This window comes from Pseudophryne corroboree, chromosome 9, assembly GCF_028390025.1.
Source record: "Pseudophryne corroboree isolate aPseCor3 chromosome 9, aPseCor3.hap2, whole genome shotgun sequence".
Classification (NCBI taxonomy): Eukaryota; Metazoa; Chordata; class Amphibia; order Anura; family Myobatrachidae; genus Pseudophryne; species Pseudophryne corroboree.
The window spans coordinates 439,703,183-439,726,338 of record NC_086452.1 but is presented as its reverse complement, the minus strand read 5'-3'; the positions used below and the strand labels follow the sequence as shown (position 1 = coordinate 439,726,338).

The following is a 23,156-nucleotide window of genomic DNA, read 5'->3' as shown; positions in this document are numbered from 1 at the left end:
TTAAAGAAACAGTTATGTGAGGATCCCAACTCCCTTAAGTGTGAGTTGGGCAGGGCCGTAACTAGGGGGGGCTAAGGGGGCATGTGCCCCGGGTGCAGGAATTGAGGGGGCGCCAAGGAGTTACAGAGGAACAGGGTTTTTTTTGTTTGTTTTTTACCGGCAGTGAGGCAGCACCCTTGGCAATGTCTCTGACCCACCTGTCTGCCCACAGCTGGCTCCAACTGGTGACGAAAATCCTAGTTTCGGCCCTGAGTTGGGTACACCTCATATTTTATCTTCTGTTGATTGAATATATTTGCTATTAAGGTGCACCTGAAAGAAACCTTTATGTATATTTTCCACTCTTATGTGAAGTGAGTCTTTAGGTACGCTCATTGTACTGATGAAGGGATCCTCTATTCCTCATCCCAAGAGCATTATACACTGTGATGGATATAGCCGTTCATGTGAAATTACTACACATTGTATGATTGTCTCCGGATTTGGTACATGAAAACATCATGTACCAAATCCGGAGAAAACCTTTTCTTAAAAGAAAACGCAATTAAGAAAGTCAAGTTAAAGATACCCCAAAAACTCGCTGGATCAATGGCTTTAAAGGTAAGTCCATTATCACTATTAGGTGTCTGTGGTTTATTGGTATCCATTATTCTGTTTGATAGAAACTTTTATAAATCTGGCATCCACACTCGACAAGTGAGTTTTCGGTATGCCTGACTAGGGTGGCCAATTGCGGGATGGGGGGATCCTGGGATTTAGGCCTAAAATTGTCCGGGATTGGATTTTACAATCCTGGGGATTTCAGGATAAGAAGCCCCCTTGCTTTCTTAATGCCAGGAAGCATTGAGAGTCCTCAGGCGGCTCAGACGTTGCCCAGCTCCCCCAAACCTGGGTATCCCGGGATTGAAAAAAAAAGGCCAGGTATTTGCCTCCCTGCGTCACCTTTAAATCTTTGGCATTTTACCTTCATCTACCATGTAAACTTAGGAGTTTACTCAAGGAATTACTACACATTGTTGTGTTATCTTTATTTACACGTACCACTTCAGGAAGAAACGCCAACCACTTAACGGACGATTTTTCCCTACAAAAGCGTTAAAACATTGTTTTTTTTTACATTTATTTTATTTAATAAAGTTGAAAAATATATTTTTTAAATATTTAAACATTATATTATGCACATCTGCAGAACGGATCTCCTCATCAAAAACGGGGGGGACAGGGTGGGACGGCGCAGTTGCATGAAATCTGACCATGCCAGTTAAGTGGTTAAGAAGAAGACCCACAGTTGAGTACTCCTTGGATTTGTTGGTTTTCTTATTCTGTATTTATTTGTGTATCTTTTTACCTGTATTGGGCAGGTTTAAGCCATTTGATTGAGCACACACTTTTTTCTTTTTTGCACCAGAATTCCCTCAGTTCCATTTTAAGACACTTGCCATGAAACTGCTCTGGCCGAGGTCATATAATATTTATTGGCAAAATTTGTCAAATACCCTACAACGAAATAACATTCTCTAAAGTAATCTCAAGGTTCTGAAGCTGGTTACACACCAGGCGATATTTTAAACGATATCACTAATTTGCACCCTTCTGAGCGATATAATTTGTAATATAGCCCAGTGTGTATGCACTATGCGATGAATGATGCACGGTCTTGCAGGTCGTCCATATATGCAGGTCAATCTGGGGATGACAATGACATGCTGCTGAATGCCGCATGATCCCCGACCGCCATCATTTGTCACTGGTGGCATCGGCCAGTGTGTGCAGTTGCCAATGCCTGCGCCAACGCTGTGTCCCGCCGTGCGTGATGTCACTTGGTACACACATGGCATTAGTCTGTGTAAGAATTACCTAATGCTAGACAATAGTCACAGAACTTCATGTACAACCAGGAGCCAGTCATCACATAAAGACCTGGAACTAGAACACGTGAAGAGTGTGGAAGCTTCCAATAACTTATTTCAGTAATGAATCAAACATTGCTGTCCATGGTGGGTGAACAGCAGGAAAGGTTGTGCATATAGGTAGGCTTACCATACTGTCCCTTTAAACTGGGACACATGGATCACACAGGTTCTGTGGCTAAATAAAACCAGGAAATTCAGGCTTGCAGTCAGCCAGCCCCAGAACCTGTGTAATTAAGGAGAGTCCCAGTTTAAAGGGATAGTATGGTAAGCCTACATATAGGAAGTATTACCTGCATGGCGTCATTGTGCATTTATTTTCATTTTATTATGTCTGCGCCATGACTGAGAAATTCAGTAGTACAAAGTAAGTTTGTTCCTCCTACATAAGAGCAGCAAATGATTTCTAATAGAGTTCACTTCAAATAAGAGCTTTATCAGGGGAGGTGCTGATCTTTAAAATGAAGCAAAACTGGTAACAGACAGTTTTTACTCCTGACAATAACACAGTGTTTTTCTTTTTTTATAATCTTTTAAATAATTAATAAAGTTCCTGTTAAGGACGTTGTTTTCCTACCTGTGCTCCTACAAAGCATTATCTCCTTTTCAAAATATATCTGGATGGAAAATTTTGAGGAAAGGGCAATTGTTCTGCTTTGAATGTTGCTCTTTATGATGATTACCTGTGTTTTTTCACTATTTTATTAAATATTAAAGTTTATTAGCTTGTAGCCTAGTCCTTTACGATAATGAACATGAAGGTGTGACTGGAAAGAGCACCACCATTTCACAAGGGAGACTCCAGTGAATTCATTACTACACCAGGTTCTCTATGGGAAAACTAAGGGGAGGTATTCAATTAGTGCCGGGTTTTTTTTTCAGATAGCCGAAAAAACAGCACTAATTCGACCTAGTGTATTCAATTGCGGGCGTTTTAATCCGTTTTTTAATCCATTTTCGCCCATGCCTTTTCACCTTTTTTTTTTTTTGTCTAATCTGTATGGGTGAAAACGGAATTCGCCAAAATACATGGCTCTGCGGCAAATTTGCCGATTCAAGTGGTTTTGAATAGGTGGAATGTAAATTCGACCTAAAAATGGGTGAAAAGTGTTTTTTTTTTACTGTTTTGAGGAAGGGGTGTGGGCATAAATTTCCCAAAGAGAGCCTGGTGTAGTAATGAACCTCACTGGAGTCTCCTTTGTGGAATGGTGGAGGGGAGTATGTGATCGTGAAAACAGAGCTCGGAGGAGCGATACAAAGTTTCTTTGCTCACTAAATCTGTGCTGTAACTGTGGTTGCCACGGTAGTTACACAAAGCATTGAAGGCATGAACCAAGAAAAGAAAAAAGAAAAAACCTAAATCACCAAGGTGCTTCTTACAGTCCACCACCACACATGAAAAAGGAAACCTCACCGAAACAGGTGAGATGTTACACTGCTTTTGGGGACTCATATAATGGTCATTGCAGCTGGCTGCTGTGAATCCACGGTTTCTTTGAGGGCTCTAAACCAGTCCTAAAGGATTACGACAGGCATGTCCAAACTGCGGCCCTCCAGCTGTTGAGAAACTACACATCCCAGCATGCCCTGACACAGCTTTAGCATTCTCTGACAGCAAAACGGTGTCAGGGCATGCTGGGATAGGTAGTTTCACAACAGCTGGAGGGCCGCAGTTTGGACATGCCTGGATTACGAGATCTAATTGATCTGCAAAAGATTTATTTGCTAAAGGAGCACTCATCGACTTCAATTGAAGCTGGAATCTGGTCTATTCATTATTGCTGGGTAATTACATTCGTTATAGTATCTTGCACAGGACTGTGTTTTGCCCCTGCTGGGATTGAGGACTCTGATTTGCAGCTAGCTAGCACATTAATTACCTACTATGCAGTGTAGGTCTTAATGCATATTTTTATTTTTCATTGATTTTATTTTATATTATATGGCATCTAGATTTTTTGGGAAGCAGAAGCAAACCTGCTAAATAATGTCTTCAAAAAGGGTGTACATGCAAGTTTTAGTTAGAGGTTTCTTACTGCACTGCACGCTGTCATATTTCTGTAAACGTTCACCCCGAAACCCAATCCACCGACTCTGGTCTTAGGACAGCCAAGTGCTACAGAAGGCTTTTTTCTATAGGTTACCCAGTTTACACCGTGGCTTGGGTTCCCGTGCACATACATATACCCAATGCAAAATGAAAAGACCCATACATTAATTAAACCAAGACGACCAGTGTTAACAACAACTCTGGTGATTGAATTAAGCAAAAACAAAAAAAATAAAGCACAAAGCAAACTACAGAGAGGAAATTCCCTACATTTTTTTATTAAACAGACATGGCTGCTTTTGTAGGCAGATGATAAATATAAAAGATGATAAATTAACCAGTTACCTGTAACGTACATTGGCAAGACAAAACTACAGCAAGTATAAAAATAGCCTGCATTAACGGTAAATCACAGAATTTACAGGAAGTGGAGGCAGACGCTTTGCGGCTCGAGGCAACGGCTCGCATGGATTCGCGAAGCGCCCCTAAGCAACATTACAAGTTAGGAAACGGCATTCTCACGGATATAGTTAGTGGCCACAAAGATGGCTGCCTCCACTCTGTGCGACAGAGGCACGGTAAAAATAAAAACACTTCAAGGAAACGATAGAAAAATATTTCTCTCTTCGGCAACGGAAGGTACACTTTTGAAGACTTTAGAAATGAATAATGCCTTAGACACAACAGTGTTTTAGCCCGGTACCCGGTATGCTCCGGTCACTCATACCCACACTATAAAGGCATCAGACTATGAACATGGACAGTATAAGGAAATGAGCAAAGGACAATGGGACAGAACGTAGTCCCTCATCCTACAAGGCCCGTGTGACGGACTGTGTTAGAGGGGGTCATTCCAACCTGATGGTAGCTGTGCTAAATTTAGCACAGCTACGATCATCTTCCCCGACATGCGGGGGGACACCCAGCACAGGGCTAGTCCGCCCCGCATGTCAGGCCGGGCTACCCCCCCACAAGTACAAACGCACTGCACAGCGGCGATGCTTTAATACTTGTAGAGTAACTCCCAGCCAGCGCAGCTCCACGCAGCCGCTGCGGCCCGCACGGTTTGGCCATGCCTGCGTTGGCCGAACCGAGCCCACAAAACAGCGGCCAAACGCCGCCCCCTCCCAGTCAATCAGGCAGAGGCGATCGCTAGGCAACCACAGCCATCAGCCATGCGCAGTTCTGACCCGATTGCTGCGCTGCCAAGAACTGCAGCGAGTTTTCAGTACAGAATGATGCCCATAGTACAGTTTAATGAACACTGGGTGTACACTGCCAGTCCGATGCTCATCTAACCCTTACAGAGAATGCCATAACCTTTCATATTGGGGTTGAAACCCTGCCATTATTATGCATTATTACACCTAAATACTACTGCTGTCACTTTTTGCATCGGAGAACGGTGCCCTTTCATTCAATGGTTCTCTTCCTTTGGATACAAGCCAAAATAATGGCCGCACACTCCTGGGAAGGAGCAAAGGTTACCACCGACCGGGCTAAAACTGCCGCAATGTTCCTGAGGCCTAAATTATGCTGGCGGCTTTGCTGAAAGTTTTGTAAAGTAGGTGCCAATAGTTTACACATCTTTGATTGTATATTAGTCATTGGACAGAGACATTTGGGTCACAGTCTCTGTTCACCGCAGACCCCAATGTCAAGCAGAGAGCAAGTCAGACACTTCAGCAGCACTAACATTAAATCAGTGATCTGTCTGGATTTATTTACGCTCCACGGCTCCGACATGGCAAATAAAATATTTATAAATCTGTCTCAGCCATTTTCATTCAGATCATAATGATATGCCCAATTAATCTGTACCCAATTTCCTATATCGTATATCTGCCCCTAAATTTAAGTTTCAGCAAAGCCACCCTGCCACCTTAGTCCAAGTCAGTACAGTAAAAAATAAAATTTTGTACAACAGTCTCTAGTCAATTAAATAAACAGAAAATACATAGAAGCAAAATCACAGTGCATAAACCTTAGGAAAATGTTCTTAACTATTGCACAAAATATACATATTGCCATGTATCAAAACTTGCTAGGACTGCAAAAGAGACATTTGTGACCCGGGTTTCAGTACATATAGATATATATAGATTTTTTTCCCTCAATCATCTGTTTGCGAAACATGTTTGTGTGTGTTCGGTAGCATTTGCGCGCAGGTATACTGTAAAAAATAAAGTGACTAAAAATGGCCACGGAACTAAAGGAGAGGAGGATTCCAAAACAGCAGCTTTCGTTTAAGGAGGGAAGAAAAAAAAAGAAAAAGGAAAAAAGAAAAAGGAAAAAAGAAAATATCGGGATAGGTTTGCAAAGCTTCGACATTTGGAAGCGTTGGGGGGGAAAGATACAGTACTTCAGAGGAGACGACAAACTATTTATTGGAGGTCAAGGAACAAAGGCTGGATTTGGAGAACTGGAGAGAGGTTGACTTTTAATATATGTTGGGCTTTCCTCCTTACCTCCTCATCGGAGAATGATTTGTCTACTTTGATAACTTTAGACTTCAGCAAGTTATATTTGTTTTTATCAAAAGTCGACTTTTTAGTCAACGGAATGACAATTTTTATTTTCTTATTAGCCGGCGCTTCCTGAAGAACCTTACTCTGCTTCCGTTTCTTACCCTGCAGGCGTTTCCCATTTGTCTGTACATTAGAGGCTGGTTTGGTCTGGGTCATACCATTGCAGCAGGGGATAGAATGCAGCAGGATTCTCCCGTTCAAAATCCCAAAAGCTTTACAGGCGTGGTTCTCCTTTAGAAGTTTGACATTAGTTCCGTGCAAAAGTGCCCCATTCGGCGCCTGTTTCACTAAACACTGGTAGGCCTTTTTGTTTTTCCCCTTGGAGCTATGTTTGGACGCAACGACTATATTCCGTTGCTTAAGGCTTGCTTCCAAAGAGGAGGCAGTTGCTTTAAATGGTACTAATGCTTCTAATACGACCGACAGTCTCATCGCGGGGAAAACGCCAGGATACATTTCGGAAGGAAAGCCAACGCTTGAGACTTGTGATTTCGCCGAGCCAGATTGTTTTAACGAGCTCAAGAATACGTTTGCAGAATTTTTAGGCGGAGGCTTTGTTGCAATTTTAGCAGCATTTAAAGAAATAGCCAAGGTCCGGGCGGTCAACTTGCAGGCTGTGTTTTTCGACTGAGTTTTTGAAGATGCTTTAGAAGTGGTTTTGGGAGGACGCTTCGATCCAGGTGGCGTATGGGCTGTGGTTGATTTGTATCCGTAGACATCTTTGCTGCTAAGAATCGTGGGCTGGTAGCCTTCTTCGCGGAGGCCTTGCAGGAAGGTCACCAGTTGCGTCTCAGTGTCTGTCAGGTCTTCGGACATTGGGTTGAAAACCCTCAAGGCTTCTTCCAGAGCGCTCTTCCCAGCGGAGGAGAGCCGTGACCAGGAGCAGACCGCTTTCTCCTCCATTGCAGCCTTCTTAACATTCATGGCATCAGTTTGCAGTGTACCTTGGTTTGACAGAGCTCTGAAATAAGATACATAAAAACGATTAGACCGTAATCGGCATATCTTTGTACAATTAAGTGGCTTAGAACCTAACCAGAATAAACCTTCCGTGTATAACCCATGCCTAAACTTGCCATGTGACATAAGAAGATAGTGCTGTTATCTTAAAGTGCAGTTCCCACTTGGGATTGGGTGCTGGGCTACAAACATTAACTGCTCACTTTCACAATAAGATTTTTAGACTCTGCCTAATCAATTCAATTGTTCCCCTGCATCTCCCGTGGATGTGAGTGTACATACAAATTAGTACTGGGTTTAGCTGCGCAAAAGCGGTTAAATTAGTCTAAAGTACCGCTTTATGCGCACAAACTACAATTTGGGCACCCATATTGCTGACTTATTGCACATTCCAGCTCGCCACCACCCCTTCCACAACGCACAAATAATCCGGTATATTGTCGGGTTGACACGGGTCACTGTGCGATGTGAAAGGGGCCATGGAGAATTCCCGAGTCGCCTGACCCGGTAATTCAAGCTAATCTCCCAACGCCGCCTATGCCCCTGCTGCCTCCTCCGCCCCTGCCGATATGGCAACGCGACTCGGCATATTGCCGGAACAGGAAGCCCGCTGTTAAGGTTCAATGCCGGATCCCACCCGGGAAAGACCCGTTTACAATTCCTGGGTGGGATCCGGCATTGGAGATGTGAAAGGGGTACAAGAGAGCTGCAAGTTCAAATGTGTTCCACCCTCGGCTATTCACGCACGAACGGAGCAACAACTGAAACACTCTTTCAGGTGCCATCTAGTGGCAGCAGCAGGGTAGAACAATTGAATCACCCTCACAGTGTGAAACGTCAGCTGGAGAACTAACTCAAGTATTATTTAAAGGGATGTTTCCCGATCACTGCCCTAAAAATACCCTAATACTAAAAATACCCATGTCCAATTATGGACTCCTTCATAGCAAGCACTCTCCAAACACTGCAGGAAGATGTAGAAATTGTGTGTTTGCATAAACAGAATAAGGACTGACCGTGCAGGTTAAGGCACTCTAATAGCCACATCGGATTTACTTAAAGTACAACTCTGCTCACACAGCTGATAAGAATGAAGGAGAGAACCTACAGATAGCATGTATCGCCAAGTATGATGTCCCGACTCTGCAGTCTGTGCATTCACAACGCAAATGAGCGGCATCAATGTCTCCACCAGCCCACCCGAGAGGGATTGCCCCATTGGACTAAAATGGTCAGAGGGCGGTGCTAGCCGACGCATGCAAAATCCGAAACGCTAAGCTACTGGCTCTTGTTAAAAACCCTCCCCATAGAAAACTATGGGGACAGTTGCTGGCCGGAGGGCATGAGATATTTACCGTATCCCCTGCTTTCCATCTTATTACATCCTAGCAACACTCGCCTTGCCCTGAAACATGCCCAAACAGCACTTTCCATAGGTTTCAAGGATAGAAGTGCTCATTAAATAGGCCCCTTAGTGTTATACTATTACCAAGGTGACGCTATGCCAGTAGCAAGATATGAACAACAATTACAGCAGCCAAGTCATCAGCCACACCGGGCTACCGGAACTAAGACCCTGGGTAGGAAACTTAGAGCACTTCTGCGGTCACTCGGACCACCCACTTGATGTTGGCGGATTTGGTCATGTGTTTGTCAAGGCTGGCTATATAGCAGGTAACCATGCCGCCGAAAAACGTAATGCTGCACCACAGATTTTCTTTTAATGGACGAGATACAATTGAATTGCTCTGATGGGCGCCCACAAAAATAATTATATTCCCCCCCTTGGAATGCTGCTGACCTCTGACTTCATTGGCTTCTAAATGCAAACAACGTCACCGATGACTGGTAATGGGGAGGCTGTACAGCTCCAACCCCATGGGTGAGGAGAGCTAAGACCACTGGCCTATGCCCCACATCACAGCCTGCGCCCAGGTAAACCTAGGGAGGCATAGTCCCCTCACTTACCGATGCCTTATTATGCAACACGCCAGTGCCCCCAATTTATATTATACCAAACACAACTGTGTATTTTATATAATAAATGTACAACTCACTGCACTGCTCCGTCCGGGAGTGGAGATAATTAGGGCATGTCCTGCTAGGTCTTGTGAGTCATTGACTGACTCACTCACTAGGTCATCTCATTGGAATGCCAGTAATTTTGCAAACGTGCACGGAGACAGACGTAGCCAACATTAGGGTGTGCCGGGGCACACCCTGGACTTTCTGTACACAGGTCTATAGCTACAAGTCTATGGGCGGAATTCAATTGTTTAGCACGCCCGAACTCCCGTCTAAAGTGACGGAAATCAGGGGGAGGGGGCATAAGCAAAGGTTTGGTATTCTTTGCACAGATTGTGCTCATACACACCAGGTTAAGCGTGCAATAAGAAAAAAAAGTGATGTTTGGGCACCAAATGGGTTACTTTTCTCACACGTCAGATTGCCAGCAAGGGGTGGGGGGGGGGGGGGGTCGTGAGCTGAAATGTGTCTCCTCAAGATGAGCAACAATTGAAATGCTCCATTGGGCAGCATCTAGTGTCAGCCAATGGGGGAAAAATGTAATTCCCCCCTATAAGAGTTGTGGGTTTTTAGAGGAGGAGCTACACAAAACCTTCTAAAGGAGGACAAGTGGAGGAGCTGGTCACAGCACCCAACCAGCTCCTGGAGATCATTATATATTCTATTAAATTATGGCTAAAAGCGGACTGGTCACAGAAGAGACACTTCTCTATTTGTCCTCTTTAGAAGGTTTGATACATCTCTCCCTAAGGGTGGGTGGGATTCAATTGTTTTGGGGCGCCCGATGGGCAATAGTCAACTGTTTTGCTGATGGACGCGAGTAACGCAGACGTCCATTACTTATTGCACATATTACTCCCAAATGCATCTGTGTTTAGTTGCACCTGCAAATTATTGGGCACACTGCCGAAACCGACCAAGAGCCCAACTTTGGGCAGACCTCTGCTCGCCACCTCCAGAAGGTAAGAGCAGAAACAATGGGCACCAGGGGCACTTGCACCCATCGGGAAAACAATTTAATAGCTACTCATGGGCAACTCAAAACAACTGAATTCCCCCTTTTGAGTCCTAAATTAATCAGCGGGCACAGGATGGAAATACAGAACACCGATCCAAACAGAGGGAACTTCATAGTCACTCAGCCACTATATAGTTATCCCTATAGCGTAGACGCACACACAGTAAACTCAGGGTACAGATGGTAAATACACAAGTTCAACAGCAACATGGCCGACAACTATTGCTTTCCAACGTGACTGGGGAACGCCCCTCCATAGGGTTGATAAAGCCCCATTACATAGGGCAACAGAATATGTTGGCACTAAACGCCAATCATAATAATATAAACAGCTGAAGCTCAGAACATGGGGTACACTAACCTAACATACATAAAATCGCAATATAACCTAAGTAAACTTTAAATAAAAAAAATGTGTTTATATATATATATATATATATATATATATATATATATATATATATATATTTTTATTATTATTATTTTTTTTATTTAAAGTTTACTTATGTCAGGGTATATTACAAGTGTATGTATGTTAGTGTACCCTATGACCTCAACCACTGTATTACCAAAACAAATGGTATCGGCATGGAAAGTGACAGCACATATAGTGGCGGCCCACCCATAGCCCTGGCACCTATGTACAGAAGTTAAAATAAAAAATAATAATTATATTATATATTCATATAACCCTACACGTATAGAGTATACCGATATACCTATAAGTGTATACCTATATAATGTAGCAGTAGTGTGCTGTATAGAGTGTATGGTGGTGTATATTGTATATGATACTGTATGTAGGACAGTATATATATATATATATATATATATATATATATATATATATATGATGGGTGTATGGTGATGTGTATATAGTATATGATATTGTATGTAGGACAGTATATATATATATATATATATATATATATATATATATATATATAAAATGGGTGTATGGTGGTGTATATATAGCATATGATACTGTATGTAGGTATATATATATATATATATATATATATATATATATATATATATATATATATATATAAAAATATATGATGGGTGTATGGTGGTGTGTATATAGTATATGATACTGTGTGTGTGTATATATGTATATATATATATATATTATATATGATGTGTGTATGGTGGTGTGTATATAGTACTGTATGTAGGACAGGATGTGTGTGTATATATATGATGTAAGGTGGTGTATATAGTGTACGGTATAGTATAATATACAGGATGTGTGTGTGAGTATATATACATATAGTACATGCCGGGCAAGCCTCTCCCCCTTTCTCGGGTGCAGGGGGCAGGAGATGCTGGGGGTGGAAGCTGCGTCGTCGGGTCGGCGGCCGCTCCCGGTGTCATCTCGCTCTCCCCACCCCCAGCATAACGACCGCCCACCCGCTCACCTCTTCCTTACCTGCTGTGTGCCGGGCGCCGCTCCCCCTGTCGGTGACTCCCCGCTCGCCCGGCAGCTGCCGCTGTTACACGCAAAATAATAAAAAAGTAAAAAAAAATCCTGTAATATGGCCGCCCCGCTGTGCACCGGAAACGCCGCTCTGCTTCCGCCCGCGCCTCTGGCGCCCCCCGCCGCCCATGGCGGGTAACAGCGCTGTCATGGGCTCCCCGTGCAGGAGCGGTAGGTCAGCGGGCGCCACCTGCTGGGGGATCCGGCGTACTGCGCCTCACACGTACCCTCCCCTCAGCAGTCATCAGCAGCAGCAGCGCCCCTCCCCCCGCAGGGGAGCTCTAAGCGGCCCGGATGTGGGGGGGAGGGGCAGCGTGCCTGTAATGGTGCTGGGCCTGGCAGTACTGTATCCACCCACTACTGCCTGTACCCCATGTACACTGACAGCATTTCCCTGTGTACCCACCCACTGTTGCCTGTACCTCATGTACACTGACAGCATCCCCCTGTGTACCAACCCACTGCTGCCTGTACTCCATGTACACTGACAGCATCCCCCTGTGTGGTCACCCACTGCTGACTGTACCTCATGTACACTGACAGCATCCCCTTCATTCCCTGGGAATTTCCCAAGGTCTACAGCATTGCCCAGTGTAAATCCCCATTACTGTGTACACATGACTGAGCCTTACCATTATTATACATATTAAATCTGTGTATTGCAAATGCAGAGGAATGTTATACAGTAAACCCAGCAATGTGGCTATTGATAGGACTATAATGAGATATTTTAGTCTATGAGTCGATCAATAGCCAGGGCAGCGGAGCTTACACTCTAGATTCCCTACCACATGGATACACACAATAGGGTTAATTTGTGTCAGAAACCAACCTGAGTATATGGGAGGAAACCATAGCACCCAGAGGAAAGGCATGCAAACACAGAGCACATACAAACTCTACACATATGATATTGACAGACCCTCCGACATGACCCCTTCCATCTGGTACAAAACGCTCTGGGCTTCCCTCTTCATTTATTATTTCCGTCACCTGTATGGAAATGCCATTCTTATCAATTAACTAGTTCAGCACAGGCGATGGAAGAGGGAACGTTGGAAGGTCTGCCGTGGACACCATAACCCAAGACCTCAGTGCTGTCAGGCAGTAATGCTAACCATTATGTCATCTGTGCTGCTTTACTATATAAATAGAGATATATATATATATTCATTAAATAAATCTAAATAGTACTATTGAATATTCATTACAGTAGTATTGTAAAATATATCATAACCACAATTACAGTCTTGACAGAATGGTAGTGTGTAACCTGGAGTGCAGTATTATTATTATTATATGATTATGACAATCTGCATTAATGGTGCGATGGGTTCCTGTGATCTTGAAGGGGGGGGGGGGGGATACAATGGAAACCATTAAAAAATGTCCCATTCTTTTAGTTGAGCTCTCACAAATGGGTAACTCCAAAAAGCTGATGTCATTAAACTTAGATGGCAACCAATGGGTATTAAGGTGGGTAGGGGGTTAGCAGACCACCTAATTCATAATAAGGGGTCTATTCATGAAGCAGTGAAAAGTGTAGAGAAGCGAGCCTGTGGAGAAGTTGCCCATGGCGACCAATCAGCTTTTCCGTACAATTGTATAGTATGCAAATTATAAAATGTTACTACAATGCTGATTGGTCGCCTTGGGCAACTTCTCCACTGGCTGACTTCTCCACACTTTTCACTGCTTCATGAATAGACCCCTAAATAAATAAATAAATAAATAAAAACTCCATATACAGTACGTTAAGTACAGATTGCCACTAGCTATTATAGCACCAACCCCTAGTGATCAGTAATAAATGGCAGGCAGGTGGGAATATTAGGAAAATAAAATGTGATGACTATTTCATAAGATCTGCCTTAGACCGTATCCTACTTTAGCGTCTACCGCAGAGGTTCTCAAACTCGGTCCTCGGGGGCCCACACAGTGCATGTTTTGCAGGTCTCCTCACAGAATCGCAAGTGAAATAATTAGCTCCACCTGTGGACCTTTTAAAATGTGTCAGTGAGTAATTAATACACCTGTGCACCTGCTGGGTTACCTGCAAAACATGCACTGTGTGGGCTCCCGAGGACCGAGTTTGAGAACCTCTGGTCTACCGTCTTCTAGCAGCTGTGTCACTGGGGTAGGTATGTAACAAAGGCATCCAATGTGTGAAACAGCCAACACATTGCAATGACAAGTCGTCTGGACGGCATCACAAACCAGATGAGAGAGGACAGTTTTCAAGGAATTGTTTAAAAAAAAGAGAGAAGGAGATGACAGAAGGATTATTGTTGGCAGAAGGGGCCGCAAGACCGTCCTCTTATCGACCGGCGATGTAAATTCTGCATTGCTTATGGTCTGGCAGGCTTTGCGCAGCACATAAGCCATAAAGCTATCAGTTTAGCAAATAAAGTGCTTGACAATGACATTCAAATACTAAAGATTCCATTACGTATGCTTACAAATCAGGTTACCGCCTGCTGACTTAGCTGCCAGGGAGCCAATGGTCACAATTGTAGGCAGTGTGTTTGTTTAATGTCTATAAAATAGCCCCATACGCTTGTAATATGGTTTGTGTGTCTGCGAATGCTTGTCCTCTGCTAAGTCATTTCACACAGGCACAGCAGAAACAGCCATTGGTGTCTCTAACCCATCACCGGGGAGGTGAAGAGTTAACTGCCTGGCCATATTGAACGCTCTGTGGATAGTACCTGTTGGGAGATGAATCTGGAGTCTCAGCCAATGTGCTGTCCTTGGTGTGCGCTCATCAGCAATTTAGTCATTGCTAATTTGCATATTTAAGCTCTATCTTTGCTTACACAAATGAGGGTAATCTGGTCTGCCTGCCAATATATTGTTTTCTGCTATGTCTATTCATAGTTACCCTACTATGCAAACTGCATTTCCAGGTAAAGAGGACACATCCTCATCATCTAGATTGCAAGCTCTGTTGGGCAGAGGAAAAAACCCAGAGCCTCTATATAATGGTTGATTCTCCGCCATATTCAAAATCTAGCATCCTTGTTGCAGGTTCCCTGATGACGAATGGAGAGCAGTCACCAAACTACAAGTCCCAGTATACTCTGCCTGCAATCAAATGGCAGAGCATGCTGGGGCTTGTAGTTTTTTTGGGGGGTTTTTTACATCCGGAGAGCCACATTTCTTTCAGGCCTGCTCTGGAATCTCCAATGCGGCAGGGACTGATGGGAATGATAAATATTCTCTGTACAGCGCTGGGTAATAGGTGACGTTATATGATGAAACTACAATAATAGAAAATATATATTTGGATGTTTTGTTCCTCCAACTGGGATCAATATCTAACTTGTTAAAGGTCCTGACCTTAGGACAGAAAAAACAACCACATCAATTTAGGAAGGCAAGTGTATTGGTACAGACAGGAGACTCCATAGGGGTAGATTTACTAAAGCTTCTACACTGAAAAGTGTTGGTGTTGCCTATAGCAACCATATTCAGTCTATCATTTTCTAGGATGCAAAAGGTAATTATATAATCTGATTGGTTGCTATGGGAAATCTATCCCATAGGGGGGGAATTCAATTGTTGTTCAACCTGAACTGCCACTAGATGGTGCCCTATGGAGCAATTAAATTGTTGCTCCATTGGGGCCCATGCAGCCAGGGGGAACACACTTTTCAGCTCGCAGCTTCCTCTGAGGTGTGAGCTGAAATGTGTGAAAACACTGTAGTTTAAGCGCCCTAACCTGGACTTTTACATGCATTAAACCCTTTACTAATGGGCGCGCATATGGGGCATGCATGCCCAGCAGAGGGTACAATTGAATAGCTCCGATGGGTGTGCATTACGCTGAAATGCCCCCAACGAACGCAAAAGTCCAAATAAGCCCTTTATGCTTCAACAATTGTGCTATATAGTGCAGTACGTATGTTAACCTACTTGCAGAAAGCAGAGTTTTGATTTTATATTGCTGCGTAGACAATAAGTAAAATGAAGCTATAAGTCAGTAAAACTCCCTAACAAGCAATTTTCACGCCGTGCAGACGTCCCAGCAATTTGTGTGAAGTTTACATCTCTAAGACATGAGTGGAAGCGCCAGCTGGTGACTTTACAAGCCTGGGTCTGGCTGCGTCAGGATTAATCAGTTGTTACCTTACAGACAAGACGCAGGGCCTAATTCAGAGTTGATCGCAGCAGCAAATTTGTTAGCAGTTGTGCAAAACCATGGGGGTCATTCTGACTAGTTAGCTCGCTGCGTTTTGACGCAGCAGAGCGAACGGGTCCCTGCGGCCGTAGCAGGACAGCGATTGACAGGCAGAGGCGATCAACGGGCGGGAGGGGGGCGAAACGGCGGCGTTTGGTCGCCGATTCCTAGGCGCGGACCTGCCAACGCAGGCGTGGCTGGACCGAACGGGGGGCGGGCCGCATCGGCTGCGTGATGTCATACGCAGCCGCTGCAGGCCGGGGAGCGAGGAGTAACTCCCAGCCAGCGCGCTAAAGCTGCGCTGGTCGGTAGCTACTCCTGAAGTGCAAAGGCATCGCCGCTGTGCAATGCCTTTGCACTTTTGCGGGGGGGGGGGGGGGGGGGGAGCACTGACATGGGGGGCGGGCTAGCCCTGTGCAGGGTGTCCCCCCGCATGTCAGGAAAGATGATCGTAGCGAGGGGGTAAAGTGAGCCGAAACGGGGCGGAACTGCGTTCCGTCAGTTCCACTTGGAGATGGAACGCAGTTCCGCCTCCCCAGGCTCACCTAACCCGCTGTGTGCAGCGCGATGCCGGGCGCCCGCTGAGATTGCGTTACCAGCGGGCGCCCGGAGGCAGGAGCTCGGTACTGAGCTCTGGCTTCCGGCGCTGTCACTGTGCGCTATGGGAGAGACGTCATGACCTCTCTCTCATAGTGCCGAGGAGCGGGCGGAGAGAGAGGACTGCAGCGGGCTGGAAGCGGGAGCGGGGCTCGGTAAGTATTGTGACTGTTTCCTTCCTTAGAGTAGCGGCGCATCTACGGGGGGCATCTACTGGGGGGCATTACTACCGGGGGGGCATCTACCGGGGAAATTACTACTGGGGGGAACTACTGGGGGGCATCTACTGGGGGCATTACTACTGGGGGGCATTATTACTGGGGGCCAACTACAAGGGGGGCAAGCTTCTGGGGGCAAACTACAAGGGGCTAACTACTGGGGGCAAACTACAGGAGGGCATTACTACTGGGGGCATAACTACAGGAGGGCATTACTATTGGGGGCATAACTACAGGAGGGCATTACTACGGGGGGCATAACTACAGGAGGGCATTACTACTGGGGCATAACTACAGGAGGGCATTACTACTGGGGGCATAACTACAGGAGGGCATTACTACCGGGGGCATAACTACAGGAGGGCATTACTACTGGGGGCATTACTACTGGGGGCATAACTACAGGAGGGCATTACTACCGGGGGCATAACTACAGGAGGGCATTACTACCGGGGGCATAACTACAGGAGGGCATTACTACCGGGGGCATAACTACAGGAGGGCATTACTACCGGGGGCATAACTACAGGAGGGCATTACTACCGGGGGCATAACTACAGGAGGGCATTACTACGGGGGGCATAACTACAGGAGGGCATTACTACGGGGGGCATAACTACAGGAGGGCATTACTACTGGGTGCATAACTACAGGAGGGCATTACTACTGGGGGCATAACTACAGGAGGGCATTACTACTGGGGGCATAACTACAGAAGGGCATTACTACCGGGGGCATAACTACAGGAGGGCATTACTACCGGGGGCATAACTACATGAGGGCATTACTACTGGGGGCATAACTACAGGAGGGCATTACTACCGGGGGCATAACTACAGGAGGGCATTACTACCGGGGGCATAACTACAGGAGGGCATTACTACTGGGGGCATAACTACAGGAGGGCATTACTACTGGGGGCATAACTACAGGAGGGCATTACTACTGGGGGCATAACTACAGGAGGGCATTACTACTGGGGGCATAACTACAGGAGGGCATTACTACCGGGGGCATAACTACAGGAGGGTATTACTACCGGGGGCATAACTACAGGATGGCATTACTACTGGGGGCATAACTACAGGAGGGCATTACTATGGGGGGCATTAACTACAGGAGGGCATTACTACTGGGGGCATAACTACAGGGGCTAAACTACTGGGGGCATTACTACTGGGGCTAAACTACAAGTGGGGCATAACTACAGGGGGGCATTATAGCTGGCGGCTAAACTACAAGCAGGCAAACTACTGGGGGCATTACCACTGGGAGGCTAAACCAATAGGGGAGGGGGGGGGGGTAAACTACTTAGGTCATAACTGCAGGGGCATTACCGCTGGGGGCATAACTACTAGGGCTAAACTACAGGGGCTAAACGACTGGGGGCATTAGTACAGGCAACATTACTACTGGGGGCAGTACTACACAGGGGCATTACCATTAAGGGCATTACTACTGGGGGCCCTACTAATGAGGGCATTGTAAGGGTGTAGTATGGTATGCCGGCGGTCGGGCTCCCGGCGACCAGCATACCGGCACTGGGAGCCCGACCGCCGGCATACCGACAGTGTGGCGAGCGCAAATGAGCCCCTTGCGGGCTCGCTGCACTCGCCACGCTGCGGGCACGGTGGCGTGCTACGCACGCCACGCTATTTATTCTCCCTCCAGCAGGGTCGTGGACCCCCACGAGGGAGAATAAGTGTCGGTATGCCGGCTGTCGGGATTCTGGCGCCGGTATACTGTGGCCGGGATCCCGACAGCTGGCATACTGAAGACCACCCCATTGTAAAGGGGGCACTTCATAAGGGGCATCACTCCTGGGGACATAAGGGGCACTACTATTGCGGGCATTGCATAAGGAGCACCACTACTATGGGGTCTATATAAGGGGCACTACCACTGTGGGCACTAGCAGTACTGTGGGCATTGTATAAGGGGCGCTACTGCTGTGGGCATTATGTGTATTACGGGGTGCTACCACTGTGGGCATTATTACTATTCTGTGACCACGCCCCTTTCTTTTTTAGACCATGCCCATTTTTGCAATGCCTTTGTTACATGGGCGCCGTGGGGTGTGGGGTGAGTTCCACCACCTCTGAAGGACCACTTTAAGCACTGATCGTAGCTGTGCTAAATTTAGCACAGCTACGATCAACTCGGAATGACCCCCCATGTGCACTGCAGGTGGGGCAGATGTAACATGTGCAGAGAGAGTTAGATTTGGGTGGGATGTGTTCAAACTGAAATCTAAATTGCAGTGTAAAAATAAACCAGCCAGTATTTACCCTGCACAGAAACAAAATAACCCACCCAAATCTTTCCCTCTCTGCACATGTTATATCTGCCACACCTGCAGTGCACATGGGGCCTAATTCAGACCTGGTCGAAAGCAGGCTTTTTTTTTTTTTTGCACTGCTGCGACCAGGAAGTCGCCGCCTACAGGGGGAGGGGTAATCGCTGTGCAGGGGTGCGAATGCATGTGCAGAGAGCTACACAAACAAAAGTTTGTGCAGTCTCTGCACAGCTCAGGACTTACTCTTCCAGTGCTGTGATCCGGCCCGGAGCTGACGTTAGGAACCCTCCCTTCAAACAACTGGACACGCCTGCATTTCTCCGGACGCTCCTAGAAAACGGTCAGTTGACACCCACAGACGGCCTCTTCCTGTCAATCTTATTGCCGGTGCGATCACTTTCTTCGGCCATCCCGTCGCTGTCCTGCACTCCCCGTCGCTGGGGGAGCCTCGCGTCTGCGCATTGCGGTGCATACGCATGCGCAGTTTATACCCGATCGCTGCTGAGTGAAAACGCAGAGCAGCGATCGGGTCTGAATGACCCCCATGGTTTTGCCCAACTGCTAACAAATTTGCTGCTGCAATCAACTCTGAATTACCCCCGGAATGTATATCTCATGACGTTGCTGAATGGAATCTTTTAGAGGCCTCTGGTCAATTCCAGGCAGAATTGTCCCAATTTCTTGGCAAGCTAGCCCTTACCATCTATTCAGTCCTAGCTTCCCACCTGTTTAACCATTCATCCAGAAAAATAAAAATAAGATCCATTACGCAATGTTTACTTTTTGCGCCTTTTAATAGCAGGAAGTTCTGCTTTAGGGACAATATTGCAGTCACTCTTCCTCCTCTCTGAGTCACCACTGAGACACTGTAGAACATAATGTGTATTTCTGAGTATCAGAGCACGATGGAACATTATCCTGACTGCGAGAGCCTACCAATCACTCACCTAGATTGCAGCGGAACGCAGCGGATCGTGTTATTATTATTACCCTAGATTTATATAATGCAGATGTTTTATGCAGCGCTTTATGGCGTGCTGAAATCATTCACATCCGTCCTTTCCCCCAGAGAGGCTCGCAGTCTAAATTCTCTATCACACAAACAGTCCTCAGAAGCAAAGACACAACGGGGTTCTAAACAATATACTGGTTTGGCCCCCTTCTCCCAGTTTGTTTGTCAAAAAGCTCAAAATGTAGAAATGGTTAGGGTAGACTGTGGCCACTGGGCCCTAGGCAGGAGCAAAGGCTGTCTGATGGGGATCAGTACTAAATGCCGCCGGTCGGAATCCCGGCGGTCGAAATACCGACGCCGGAATCCCGACCACACAATCCCGACAGGGGTGGTGAGCGGAACAAAGCCCCTTGCGATCTGACTATGCTCAGAAACCAATTTATCTACCAGTAGGTCTTTGGAGTGTGGGAGGAGACGGGAACTCCCAGAGGAAAGCTGCTCAAAGGTGAGGAGAACATACAAACTCCACATAGATAGGACCCTGGACCAAAATGGACCCCAGCGCTGAGAGACTCCATGCTTACCACTGTGCCATTGTGACTCATGCCTCACCAAAGTCACTGGTTCCTTGGGAATTGATAAGTTGAACGTCAACTTCACCTACAAAATGACTATTGTGGCAATAGGAGATTACAAAATCCTTCAATGACCGTTATTGCTTATGGGGTTCCCTAATCTTCTTAGATACATTAGGGGGAATTCAATTAGCCCTGAAAAAAAATTCAGGAGAAAAAAAAACCTGGCTATTACTGTGATTTTTTTGCCCAATGTTGTTGTTGTTGTTTTTTTTTCGGGCAATTCAATTGCTGCCCATTTTTTTTCCTAAATGTCCCGTCTTGGGGGTAAAAACACATAGGATCCATGATAAATTCCCAGACATGTGTGTTTTCTCATCCGCGAACCCAAAAACTGGCCTGTTTATTTGGGGATTTGTCAGGCAGGTGAAAAAAAATCCCCAAACTAGACTTCGGGGCTAATTGAATAGCCCTGTGGGTGGTCAATAAGCCACGGTAATTTACCGCTGCTAATTGAATTCCCCCATTGTCATTTGGCACTAACCTGTTTTTTTCTGCGTAGCATTATTTAGTAGTTTCAGCCCTACAATATCCCCCCCCACTCTCAAATCATCGATGTAAAACACTTTCCCACCATTGCCAAAAGTTACCTGTCGCCACTTGCTCCACCCTTTATTTACAGAGCTATACTTATCTGTCCGTTCTTCTGGCATCTCCGGTCGGCCGCACCTTTGGGTGTACAGGAAGCAGCAGCAATCTGAAACCTTTCAATCTCGTGGTGACATTCAACCCAATTAACGTCACCCAATATCATCCCTGCAGAAAGGCTCCAGGAATACTGCTTTGGATATTTTGGAAACGGTCTTCCCCCGATCTAGCCGTCGTGTTGCACCTCACCCAACCCCGTGCCCGCCAACATATAAGCAATGCCACCTTGCTTTTTTTTTTATTGCACAACAGCATGCACTGGAGATGCACAAGGAAGAGCTGGCTTTGCAAGGATGAAATGCCAGCACCCACACAACAGGACAGCAGGTTACGGCCTTGCTGCCCACAGAGCCTAGCTATGTACATGCTACCTGTAAGAAACTGCCTGGTAGATGCTTGTCACTTCTTATGTCTAACCTAACCCATACTGTCTACAGTAGCCTCTAGTGTAGTGCTTTCACTAAGGAGGTACAGGCTGTAAATGCCATTTATCCCACCCCAGAATTACAGGATGGACCCTTGTCTTGTTCTATGGAGCCCTTGTGCATGACAGATGCTCAAAATGCAACACCCCATTTATACCCCTGGGATATGTGAAAGTCTCAATCATACCTCTTCTTCTTTCCGGCAGGGCGAAGGGCACAATTGCTGAATGTTAATGTGCTGTCAGTTAGGGAATGTATCAAAGGCAGAGCCACGGGGGTTTCCGGTGAGCACGGATAATACTCCTTCCCCTCCCCCACTGCATACTGCAGTTTTTCCCCTCCTCCTCCCCCACACAGTCAGCTGTATCCGCACTGCCTGGAGCAGGCTTGCAGTATACGCTGGTGATTGGTGGCTGGAGCCTTCCCTTAGTTATCACAGCTCTCTCATTTCTCAGGGACACTTCAGGAGGCAGGAAAGCCACAGCGACCTTTTGGGAAGCTGACAGTAATCTGTGGTTTCTGGCGGCGGCTGGTGGAGCTATAGATTTGTGCAACTAAAAATCTGTATGCCTCAATATATCAGCTGCACATAGTAACCCTTGCTGCTGCGGTTGCACCGGGTAGATTCACAAGAATCGCACGCCGCTACGTCCCCATTCTCAGTTGCGCCCTACTTGCGCCCTACACCCTTTGCCGGAATCGGCCGTACGGTGTGTTATGCATAGAAGACAGGTCTTGTCCTCAGCCAGCATCGAGTAATGAGAAGGGAGAATGCATAAGATCATTTCGATATTGTTTGTTCCCAAAGGTGATTTGCTTTGGTCGATGGATGGTGGGGTTTAAACACACCAGTGTAGCAGTAGACCAGTTCTACGCCGAGATATAATATAGGGGCAGATGTATTGACCTGGAGACGGCATAAGGAAGTGATAAACCAGTGATAAGTGCAAGGTGATAAACACGCCTACCAGTCAGCTCCTAACCTGGAGAAGGCATAAGGAAGTGATAAACTAGTGATAAGTGCAAGGTGATAAACGCACCAGCCAATCAGCTCCTAACTGTCAATTTGCATATTGGAGCTGATTGGCTGGTGCGTTTATCACCTTGCACTTATCACTGGTTTATCACTTCCTTCTCCAGGTTAATACATCTGCCCCATAGAAGTCTATACGTCTCCTCTACTGCCCGACTGGTTAGGTCATACTTGCCTACCTGACCCTCTCCATGAGGGAGA

General features: G+C 46.0%; 1 protein-coding gene across 4 annotated transcripts; it reads right to left on the bottom strand.

Moving 5' to 3' along the window:
• Window positions 1–4,218: 4,218 nt before the first annotated feature.
• CCDC71 (coiled-coil domain containing 71) lies at window positions 4,219–22,250 on the bottom strand. 4 transcript variants are annotated; one of them, XM_063941096.1, is made up of 2 exons: window positions 22,110–22,250; window positions 4,219–7,449 (listed from the first exon to the last, which is right to left on the bottom strand). In XM_063941096.1, exon 2 carries the CDS (start codon window positions 7,410–7,412, stop codon window positions 6,345–6,347), a length of 1,068 nt encoding a protein of 355 aa, XP_063797166.1. In that variant the 5' UTR covers window positions 7,413–7,449; window positions 22,110–22,250; the 3' UTR covers window positions 4,219–6,344. The 4 variants fall into 4 exon arrangements, with proteins under 4 accessions (XP_063797166.1, XP_063797164.1, XP_063797163.1 ...); XM_063941094.1 differs by lacking the exon at window positions 22,110–22,250 and adding an exon at window positions 11,924–12,220; XM_063941093.1 differs by lacking the exon at window positions 22,110–22,250 and adding an exon at window positions 11,771–11,907.
• Window positions 22,251–23,156: the final 906 nt, after the last annotated feature.

What these genes read in the sequence shown, in the direction of transcription:
- CCDC71 (XM_063941093.1), bottom strand. Translation starts at nt 11,868, where the DNA reads ATGACACCGGGAGCGGCCGCCGACCCGACGACGCAGCTTCCACCCCCA. An exon ending in GGGAGAGGCTTGCCCGGCAT is followed by an intron (nt 7,450 to 11,770) that starts GTACTATATGTA and finishes ATCTTATTTCAG; the next exon opens with AGCTCTGTCAAACCAAGGTA.